This window comes from Cebus imitator, unplaced genomic scaffold (genome assembly GCF_001604975.1).
Source record: "Cebus imitator isolate Cc_AM_T3 unplaced genomic scaffold, Cebus_imitator-1.0 Scaffold443, whole genome shotgun sequence".
In the NCBI taxonomy this organism is placed as follows: domain Eukaryota; kingdom Metazoa; phylum Chordata; class Mammalia; order Primates; family Cebidae; genus Cebus; species Cebus imitator.
Window position 1 is genome coordinate 792,611 of NW_016107758.1, and position 10,811 is coordinate 803,421.

Here is a 10,811-nt window from a genome sequence, read left to right on the forward strand (position 1 = left end):
CACGCAGACGCACACTCTCTGGGCCAGGAAAGGGGTGGGACTCGGCTACAGCCGGAGACTCGGAGCGGTGGGCGGACTAGAGGGCCGGTCGCTCCGCGCCCCCTCCCCGCGCGCCCTCTCCCGCCCCCTCCCGCCCCCGCCGGGCCCTCACGTTGCTGGTGACCGCCAGGTGCGTGATGCCCGCCAGGACGTGGAACCAGATGCCGATGTCCTGGGCGCGCTCGGCCACCGGGCGCCGGTACTCGCAGACGAACTTGCGCGCGTCCAGGCGGATCTCCACCCAGTTGTTGAGCAGCGCGAAGAGCGGCGCGAGCGGACAGGCGGCCACGAAGATGGTGACGAAGCCGAACTGCAGCACTGCGGGGGGGCACGGCCGGTCCCGCCACGGTCCGCCCCCAGCGCGGGGAACGCGCGCCCCGCGGAGGACCGGCCCGGCCACGTGGTGCCGCCTCCCGCGACCAGACCCGGGCCGCCGTCCTGCCCTGCGCTCCCGTTTCCGGCCGGTCCCGGCCCTTCCTGGGCTCGGTGAACTCGGGGACTAACTCGGGGCGGGGGTGGGAGCGGCTTCTCGGCTCACTCCTCAGGGGAGCGGTTAGGAAACGGCTGTTTGGAAGCGGTTCCGGGTCTTCTGTGAGAATCACTAATGAGATCGTCGGGGTCCCGGGTACAGGGGCTCAGGGCGTCCACTCCTCACCCTAGGAACTGGCCTGGCCCCTTTGCACGGATGCCGCGGCTACCCTGCGGAGCTCCGGGGCCTGCCGGCTCACGTGTCCGCCTGCTAGGTTAAGAGCTGTCTGCCAGGCGCGGTGGCTCACGCCTGTAATCCCAGCACTTTGGGAGGCTGAGTGGGTGGATCACCTGAGGTCACGAGTTCGAGACCAGCCTGGCCAACATGGTGAAACCCCGTCTCTACTAAAAATACAAAAACTAGCCAGGCGTGGCGGTGCGCATCTGAAGTCCCAGCTACTCAGGAGGCTGAGGCAGGAGAATCGCTTGAACCCAGGAGGCGGAGGTTGCAGTGAGCCGAGATCTCGCCACTGTCCAGCCTGGGCGACAGAGCGAGACTCCATCTCGAAAAAACAAAACAGAAGACAGCTGCGTGGTTCCTTCTCCCTCCTGTCAGCTCAGAGTCAGACCCTGCACTGCAGGGACCGCACAGGGGATGCAGACCCACCTCCTGAGGGCACCACCCGTGCAGGCAGTGAGCTGCTGGCACCAGCCGCCACCTGGCAAGGTGACCGGTGTGGGTCCAGCAGACAGCTGGGCATGGAGGGCACTTCTGGGGACCTCTCTCTCCAGGCCGCTGCCTCCCAGTGCGGCCTCACCCTGGGAGAGCCTCTGTCAGCCCTCGGGGCCTGCTCTCATAATTCTTCCCTTGCTCTGGCCCAGGGGAACTCTGCAACTGCCCTGGGGCCTCCTCCTTGTGCCGGAGCCCCCCCTAGTCCTCAGCCAACCCTCCCGGGCACTCTCGGGGGAAAAGAATACCTTTCTGGATTCTTCTCAGACCCAATCTTCTGTCCCTACCCCACCCCACCCCACATTTCAGGGCAGCTGTAGTCAGACTGGAAGACCCCTGAGCAAGTGGCTGCCCGTCCCTCCCCCCGCAGCTGCTAACGGGGTCCTACCCATTTCGAGGTACTCATCGAACAGACCCTCACAGGGCACAAGTTCGTAGTCGGCCTCCCAGGGCTCCTGGCCAGCCCCTGCAGAAGCTCCCGCCTTCCTTTTGGAGCGAAGCCGGAACTTCTGCCACCAGCCCTTTAGCTTCCTGGGGACGGGAATACAGCAAAATGGCCTTTGATCCTACGTGGGTCTCAGCGGCTGCCATAGTCCTGGGCAAGATGTGGTCAGGACCAGCCTGTTGCTTTGCAATTAAAGAGCAGCAGGGAGGGATGGGTCTGGGGCCGAGCGGTGGACCCAGTGGGAGCCGACGCCTTTGCAGATCGGACTCAGTGAGAGTCTGTGTCCTCAGTCTAACTGGGGGGGCAGTCCACCCTCCCAGACCCCTGCATTGTTCCTTAAGGCTTTAGGGGGAATGGGCCCCCCCAGAATTACAAACAGTGCCAAGAGCTCTGCCAAGGCTGGGAGGGAAAGGACGAGGACCACTGTTATGTGCCAGGGAAAGCAGATGCCATGGGGGCCCACATGTTGGGTTTGCCCTGCACGGGGCATGTGTGCATGTTGCTTTGTCACACTGTCACTCATCCACGCCCTGTTCCTGCCAGGCACGGAGCTCTGCCCTCCACCTTATGGTCATGTGGCTTCATAGCCCCAGTAGTCCCAAGAGGCAGGGCCATCCTCTCGGGATGTGGCACGGCCACCGTCTCCCAACTGCCACTTGTGGTGGCCCAGGAGAGTCAGTGCTGACTTGGGAGCTGCCTTCTGGGGGGAAATCAGGTGTTCAGGGGGTGCTGGGAGGGTGGTCAGGTCAATCTGGCCTTGAGTGGGAGGAGAGGCCCCATCTCTGCAGCCTCCTTGAGGACTCTGGCCTGAGGGAGACCCAGGTGCCTTCATGGGGGCCACAGTGCCTGTCAGTAGAGGTGGCACCAGGGAGATGGGGGCCTTGTGGTCAGGGGTCCCTGGCAAGGGCATATGAGGCAGACGTGTCTAAGGATCAAGCCTGGGGCCTGGGGCCTCATTTTCCTCCTCCCTCTTGCTCTGTGTTGGGGGCTGGGGACACCAAAGAACACTGGCCCAGCTGAAGCACCTCTGAATGGACAGAGCCATCACCCCAGCCTTGGGCCCAGGAACCCAGGCCCCTCCCCAGTCAAAGCTGGTCCCAGGGGTAGCGCCTTCCACAGCCATAACCCAGAAGACCTCAGCCAGCCACAGGACAGCTGCAGGGTGGGCAGCCCAGACCCCAGGGCAGATGGCCAGCACACTCCTCATTCCCCTCCCGACACAAGGTGTTAGTGTCCAGGAAGGGACCGACCCTGCCTCCCCTTCACCTCTTCTCCCAGCTAGGGCCAGGCTGGAGGCTGCTACCCCCAGGTGCTCTGGGGTCCCTTGGCCCTGGGATGCCACCCGGGGCGGAGTGGGGGACTCACGGGATGAGGACCTCCTGCATGTTATTGATGACCTGCTTGCCCACCATGATGACCAGGAGCTCCTGTGCCAGCTCGATGAGGCAGCCTCCTGCCGCGCACTGCAGAAGCAGGGCTCACGTCAGCCGGGAGAGGGACCTGCCACTCCCCCGTCCTTCTGGTCTCAAGGCCGGCCCTCTTCCCGGCCCCCACCTCCCTTCTGAACGGCCGCAGGGGGCGTTTTCCTTTGGAGACTCCAGTTCTGGGCTTCCATGGGGCTGACTACAGCCTCTGGCTTCAGGACAGACCCACAGGGCAGCCCCCAATCAGTGATCCGGCTCAAGCCACTGAGGTGGACCCAGGGAGCTCTGGGAACCTGTGCCTTGCAAGGGGTGCTATGTCCAAGAGTGTCGGGCACCTTCCCTCCCGTGGGGAGCAGCTTTCTGAGAACACAGCCATGCTGGGAACAGCAGTGCAGCTTTTCAAAACACCTGGACCGTTCTTCCCTGAGGCTGCAGTGCCCTGAGTGTTTTCCGCACAGGAGCCAAGGAAACTCGCCTTTTTTGTTTAAGCCGGTTTCTCGCTTACAATGGAAGGCCCTCCGGCTGGTCCACTGTGGCACCCACAGTCACACCCCCATCCCACCCCAGCCTGCCCTTTCCCCTCTCACAGGAAAATAGCACCTGTTCGGGGGCAGCCACACTGCAGCTGGGCTGACTCCTGGCCCAGGCCTCACGTGAAGTTTTTCTCCGCCCTCCTCCTCCAAAAGGTGGTCTTCTAGGCCAGGCTTTCAGCAGGAGCCCACTTACGCCCCAGCCCAGAGGCCACCTGTGGATGGCTCCAGATGCACCCACCCTGTTGCCTGTGACCCGGCTGCTGGGGCGTGCCAGGCCCTCACCCAGGACGGGCTGTGCCGTGTACTGGGGACAGTTTTGATGGCTTTTCTACCCTTGGGGGGTCAGTGGCACAGTGGGGACTGCTTCTGGGGTGATGCATGTGTCTGTTACTTGCACCAGAATCTGTCTCGGGGTCTGCTTTGCAGGGATCCCCACATGACAGCAATGCTTCATCCTCCACCAGGTCAACTTCCATTTACGTTCCAAAAAACCAGGTTCACACCTGGCTCTTAGTTACAGAGTCACGGTTAGCCCAGCACTTTGGGAAGCTGAGGCGGGCGGATCCCCTGAGGTCAGGAATTTGAGACCAGCCTGACCAACATGGAGAAACCCCATCTCTGCTAAAAATACAAAATTAGCCAGGTGTGGTAGTGCATGCCTGTAATCCCAGCTACTCAGGAGGCTGAGGCAGAAGAATCATTTGAACCCAGGAGGCAGAGGTTGCAGTGAGCCAAGATCGTGCCATTACACTCCAGCCTGGGCAACAAGAGTGGCACTCCATCTCAAGTAAATAAATAAATAAATAAAGGGAAAAGAAAGTTACGGAGTCACTAAGAAGGGCAGAGCCCTCTGCGCTGGGGGGGAGGGGACAGCCGGCCGCAGCACGCAGGCCAAGGGGGAGAACTCACAGCTGTGGCCGAGCACGCCAAGCCCATAGGGAAGCCGGCCTCTGCGGCCGCCGCGTGCCGGAAACTGCACCCAGCGTAATGGGCTGCACTTGTCTCACGCACGAACTGGGCTGAGATGGGGAAAGAGGAATGCAGCCGGGACAACTCGGGTGAGGGAGTTTTTTTTTTTTTTTTTTTTTTTTTTTTTTTTTTTTTTTTTTTTTTTTTTTTTTTTTTTTTTTTTTTTTTTTTTTTTTTTTTTTTTTTTTTTTTTTTTTTTTTTTTTTTTTTTTTTTAGGGCCCCGGGCAATTTTTTTTTTTTTTTTTTTTTTTTGAGACGGAGTTTCGCTCTTGTTACCCAGGCTAGAGTGCAATGGCATGATCTCGGCTCACCGCAACCTCCGCTTCCTGGGTTCAGGCAATTCTCCTGCCTCAGCCTCCTGAGTAGCTGGGACTACAGGCATGCACCACCATGCCCAGCTAATTTTTTGTATTTTTAGTAGAGACGGGGTTTCACCATGTTGACCAGGACGGTCTCGATCTCTTGACATTGTGATCCACTCGCCTCGGCCTCCCAAAGTGCTGGGATTACAGGCTTGAGCCACCGCGCCTGGCCTGGTTTTTTGGCGTTGTTTTTTTTTTTTTGGTGGAGGCGAGGTCTCGCTCTGTCACCCAAGCTGGTCTCCTGCTCCTGGGCTCAGGCCACCCTCCTCCCGCTGCCCCTAAGTGCTAAGATCATAGGCGTGCGCCACTGCACCCAGCCTGGAGCGTCTAGGGTGTGGTTCTGAACGGGGCACATTGGGGTGAGAATAGGTGGTGAGGAGAGGCTGGGAGTCCTGGTGGGCAGCTGCACGGCCGGCCCTGGCTGGGCGATGAGGCGGCCGGTGTGGAAGAATTGCCACCAGTCAAAGCCAGAATGGCAGTGGGAGGAGCACACGGCTCATCAGCCAGCCCGGCTTCGGCCACACTCACCTCCTCACTGCGGACTCCAAACAAGGTGTGGTAGTTGCCTGGGTATCCCACAAACCTGGGGCAAAGTTAAGGTCATGAGCCTTGCCGGGTTCCTGCCTGTCTGCTCCCACCTCCCAGGCTGCGGGGGGACCTGAGCGAGCTGCCTCGGCTGCCCTGGTGGACGTAACCTGTGGACTCAAGGCTGCAACACGGCCTCCTGTGGACCCCTGAGCTGGGGGGACCAACAGGTGGGCAGCCCCCATCTGGGCAGAGGCACAGGGCGGCATGGGCTCCCATCCCCTGCCCAGGTCTCCTGTTCCATCCTCCACCCTCCCTGCGAATGCTGGATGAAGCCCGGGGCCCACGCAGCTGAGAAATGTGAGCAAAACTAAGCAGGGCGAGCTGCGGCCGGGGTGGGGTGGGGGCACCCACCTGCCCTTGAAGAAGGCAATATAGATGGGGGAGGAGTAGAAGTTGACAAACTGGAAGATGAACACCTTGAGGGTGAAGGCATCCTCGAACTTGGTCTGTGTGCGGTGCATTTCTGTGGCACAGAGAGCCCAGGCTCAGTCCCTGGGGGAGTCGCCAGCATCCAACTAGACGCCCCTCCTAGGGCCACCTCGCCACGCAGGGGTGAGGAAAAGGCCGCATCATCCAGATATTTGAAAGAGATTCAAAGACAGGGGCAAAAAGTGCGACCGTTCCAAAGTCACCCGAAACGTGGAGGGGAGCTGGGAACATGGGTGACACCCTACGTCCCAACGCTACTGATTAATGTGCTCACGGGCGAGTGCTCAGGGGCTGGGTCAGAGGAATCGAGGCCGAGGCCGTGCGGGGACTGGGCCCCGGTGCAGGTGCCAGGGGTGAGGGCATAAAAAGCTAAAGGTTACGGGAGGCACAACGCCCCACAGGCGCAGAAGCAGCCAGCGGCTCCCTCAGGGCCCTGCCCTTGGCCGCCAGCACCAGGAACCTCGGGTCTCTCCCGACACCCCCCTTCCCTGGCTGCCCACCAGGAGGCACTCCCTCCTCACTGCGGCCCTCCTAGAACCCCGGCTCCAGGGCAGGGCTGGCAGCTTTGTTCAAGGTTATTCACCCCCAGGGCTAGAACAGGGCTGGTGACAGGCAGCAGCTTGTGGAAGGGATGGATTGGTCCATACATGTTTGTCCCCAGGAAATGAGACAGGGAAAGAGAAGACAGAGGGGAGAGGAAGGAAAAGGGAAGGACTGATGGGCAGCTGCTGCCCCGGGAACTCCCCAGCCCAGCTGCAGAAGCTCAGCGGCCCTATTCTACAGGGACGGCCCCTGCCTGGGGACCTCACAGCCTGGAGGGGGCCCTGTGGAGGGGCGAGAACTCCTCTCCTCAGGTGCTTGAGTGCCCCCAGGGTCCTTTTTCCCCAGGAAGGCCCCAATGACGACTCTTTTAAGGGGGCCTCTGGGGAGGCTCAGACACCTCCAGTCTGTATCACATTTAGAAACAGGGGCGCTGGCATCTCAAACCAGAAACTGTGTCCCACCTGGGGTGCCAGAAACAAAAAATAAGAAAGAGAAAGAAACCCGGGTGCCTTGGCCCATGCCTGTCATCCAGCACTTTGAAAGGCCCAGGCAGGAGGGTCACCACTTGAGGCCAGGAGCTCCAGACCAGCCTGGGTCACATAGTGAGACCCGTCTCCATCTGGGCACAGTGGTGCGTGCCTGCGGTCCCAGACACTCGGGAGGCTGCGGCAGGAGGGTCCCTTGAGCTTGGGAGGCCACGGCTGCGGCTACAATGAGCCGTGATCTCGGCAGTGCACTCCAGCCCGGGCAACAGAGTGAGATCGTCTCAAAAGAAAAAAACATCAGAGAGAAATAGAAGCCAGTGAGAGAGTCGTGCTGGGTGCGGCTGGCAGGCGGCCTGGTCAGCACCTGGCCGGCCCCAGCCCACTCACCCCACCGTGTCAGGACGTGGGCCAGGGTCACATAGATCTTGGAGAGGATGAGGATGAAGATGAGGTTCACCACAGACCCGGTGAGGCTGGCGATGCGTGAGGCCTGAGGGGAGACAGGCGGTCAGCACTGGACGCGAGGCCACTCGGGACCCCCCAAGGCAGCCGGCAGAGGCTCACCCAGGCAGCGAGGATGGTGTTGTCCGACCTGGACACCAGGATGGCCATGATGGTGCGGTACAGGATGATAGACACAAGGCACATGACCACCACGGCCACCTGCGGGGCGGGCGGCCCGAGAGCTCCTTCACCCTCAGGCCATGGCCCCTGACAGCCCTTCCAGTCCACTCTGGCCCTCGCTCTGCCTCCTCTAGGAAGCCCCCCACCTCCAGCCCCGCTGTGCTCCCAGGCTGTGTCCTTCCTGGTGGCTGTTCAGGCAGAGGTGGGTGGGTTTAGGGTTAGAGGCTGGGTCAGGTCTGGGCATCAAGGCAGCCACTGTGAGTGTCAGACAGCCATTCCGCCCCAGGAATTGGGGATTCCTAACATCTTGGCAGGGGTGGGAGGGGTCCTATTAGGAAGCCCTTTGGCTGGAAGGCAAGATGGGCTGCAGGGAACTCCCCTGCTGCCTGCCTGCCTGTCTCTTCCTTGAAACCGACCTCCTTGCTTGAAAGATGCCCCATGCCCACACCCACGGGGAGATCCTCCCCAGCCCTCTGCATGACTGACACCTGCTCTCAGCCAGGCTCAGCCCCTCCCTGGAGCCCAGGCACGTGGGGGCCTCTGCGGGAAGAGAGGGTTCTGTGCCCAGCGGAGGCATCTGGCCTCAGCACCAAGGTGGGGGGGTGGACAAAACCCCCTTACGTGTGCAGGAGGACGGGGGCGTGAGTGGAGGCGGGGGACCGCATACCATCACCACGATCACCACGGAGCCCGCCAGCATGCGGCGCACACGGCTCCTCTCGGGGAAGTAGGGCTCGTCCTCACCCGTGATGGGGTTCGGGGCTGTCATGGGGGCTGAGGCGGCAAACTGGGGCCGAGGCCTCTCCTGGAAGAGAGCCGGTGCTCAGTGGCCGCCCTCGCCGGGCGTGCCGATGGCCCCGTGGGGACGGCTCACCTCGATGTCCTCGTAGTCGGAGCAGTCCCAGCGATAGGCCAGCGTGGCACTCTTCCGCTTCCAGTACTCCAGGAGCAGCACGGCCCACAGCGCCATGAACAAGCTGAAGAAGACGGTGCCGCCGTGGTCGAACAGCCGGCCGGCCTGTGGCGGGATGGGGCGCGTCCAGACGTGCACAAGACGGGAGGCCCCTTGTCCCTTCCAGAGTTCCTTCCTCCTGGAACGGAGGGTGCATCCCCACCCCACACGCCCCGCTGTGTTTTGGAAGCACAGACCCACAGATGGGAGAGGACCTTTGCCTCGGGCCGGCTCACACCCAGGCCTCACCCACACCTGACTTTGAGGCTGTGATTTGGGACTGTCTGAGCTGATGACATTTTCATGGGGTTTGGGACCTAGAGTTAATGCTGTAAGGCGTGGGACTCGGGGATGCTGGGATGAGGTGGGTGTATTTTGCACACGGGATGGACTTGAAGTTTTGGGGAGCAGAGGTTGGAGGTTGAACTGTAGTGAGCAGAATTCTGGCCCCCAAAAGAGGGGGGAGAAATGTTCATGAGGAACCTCAGAATGTAATCTTATTTGAATGAGGGCCTTTCAGAGGTAAGTTAAGAATCTCCAGATGAGAGTACCCTGGACAAACCCTTGCAAGAGGGGAGAAGAGGCACCAGCACCCCGACACAGAGCGGAAGGCCACGTGGAGATGGAAGCAGAGACTGCAGTGAGGCAGCCACGGCCAGGGAGGACGGAGGACCACCAGCACCCCGACACAGAGGGGAAGGCCACATAGAGACGGAAGCAGAGACTGCAGTGAGGCAGCCACGGCCAGGGAGGACGGAGGACCACCAGCAGCAGCAGAAACTAGGAGAGGCCTGGGGCCGAGCTCCCAGAACCAGCCCAGCCTGCCAACACCTTGGTTCTGAACTGGGGCCCGGGTCTGTGAGATTAAGCTTCTGCTGTTTTTTTTTTTTTTTTTTTTTTTTTTTTTGGGACGGAGTTTCGCTCTCGTTACCCAGGCTGGAGTGCAATGGCGCAATCTCGGCTCACCGCAACCTCCGCCTCCTGGGTTCAGGCAATTCTCCTGCCTCAGCCTCCTGAGTAGCTGGGATTACAGGCATGCACCACCATGCCCAGCTAATGTTTTGTGTTTTTAGTAGAGACGGGGTTTCACCATGTTGACCAGGATGGTCTCGATCTTTTGACCTCGTGATTCACCCGCCTCGGCCTCCCAAAGTGCTGGGATTACAGGCTTGAGCCACCGTGCCCGGCCTTGGCTTCTGCTGTTTTAAGTCCGATGTGTGGTCCCAGGAAAGACCCAGGTGAATACCCAGGAGTGAGGTCAAAGGATGTGTGGCCCATCGGTGGTACCCAGGCCTCTGGGTCCAGTGTGTGTGGGGCAGAAGCAAGGCCATGATGCCCCTGGGAAGGTGGACAGACCCAGGAAACACACTGGGCGGTCGTGGGGACCGTGGGGCTCAGAGACCACAGGAGCCTCCTGCCCAGGTCTTCTGCTCAGAAGTCCAAACCTTTGGTTCTGCCTGTGCCCTGAGGGCTCCAGGGTTTGTCTGCTTTGGAGCCAAGGGCCAGGTTCCCCCAGAGTGCCAGGGCTAGCATCCTGGCATGGGGGGGTCTCCTTGAGTTGGAAGCACTAACATGGGTCACTGCTGTGTGTAGGCACTCTGCCACGTGCTGGGAGGTGGGGGCCAGGCATGACCCCAATTCCAGGTGAGAGGGCAAACGTTAAGGAGCTCACCTTTATGTGGTGACAAGCAGGACAGGGCTGGTGCAGACAGTCAGGACCAGGACCAGGACCGGGACCAGGGGAGCCACTCTCCTTGCCCCCTACTCCCGAATCCCCCACCCCACCTACCCCTGCTCATACCTGGGCCAGGGCACAGGCACTGGAGAGCAGCCAGAAGGGGCAATCGAGGCACAGCGGGCACATTTCGAAGCTGTCCTGGCTGCCACACAGCTCCTGCCTGCAAGGCATGGGGTGAGGGGTAGGAGCTGGCAGGGGAGGGGATGCTTGCTCTTGCCACCACTACCTTTGCCAGGCCCAGCATTTCTTAAAAAAATCGTTTTAAAATACATGCCATGACAATGTCTGAGATAAGTTTCTGAAATTTTGGTTCCATGATGACTTAAAACACAAGCCCAGTCACTTATTAACATTGTAAGAAATCTTGCATTATTATAAAAAACAAGTTGGTACCAATAAAATTAGCCTGGGAGCACTCCTGCCCACCTGTGTCAGCCTGGGAGCACTCCTGACCACCTGTGTCAGCCTGGGAGCACTCCTG

General features: G+C 60.4%; 1 protein-coding gene across 1 annotated transcript in view; it reads right to left on the reverse strand.

Annotated features, from left to right (window-relative positions):
• The window catches only part of ANO7 (anoctamin 7), a 35,613-nt gene that overhangs the window by 6,227 nt on the left and 18,575 nt on the right, over positions 1–10,811 (reverse strand). The window contains exons 11-20 of the mRNA XM_017510782.2: positions 10,394–10,490; positions 8,515–8,658; positions 8,308–8,445; positions 7,581–7,679; positions 7,404–7,506; positions 5,911–6,022; positions 5,500–5,554; positions 3,048–3,145; positions 1,626–1,768; positions 152–357 (exon numbers count right to left, since the gene is read on the reverse strand). Coding sequence (XP_017366271.1) covers positions 152–357; positions 1,626–1,768; positions 3,048–3,145; positions 5,500–5,554; positions 5,911–6,022; positions 7,404–7,506; positions 7,581–7,679; positions 8,308–8,445; positions 8,515–8,658; positions 10,394–10,490 — 1,195 coding nt within the window. The remainder of the gene's footprint in view (positions 1–151; positions 358–1,625; positions 1,769–3,047; positions 3,146–5,499; positions 5,555–5,910; positions 6,023–7,403; positions 7,507–7,580; positions 7,680–8,307; positions 8,446–8,514; positions 8,659–10,393; positions 10,491–10,811) is intronic.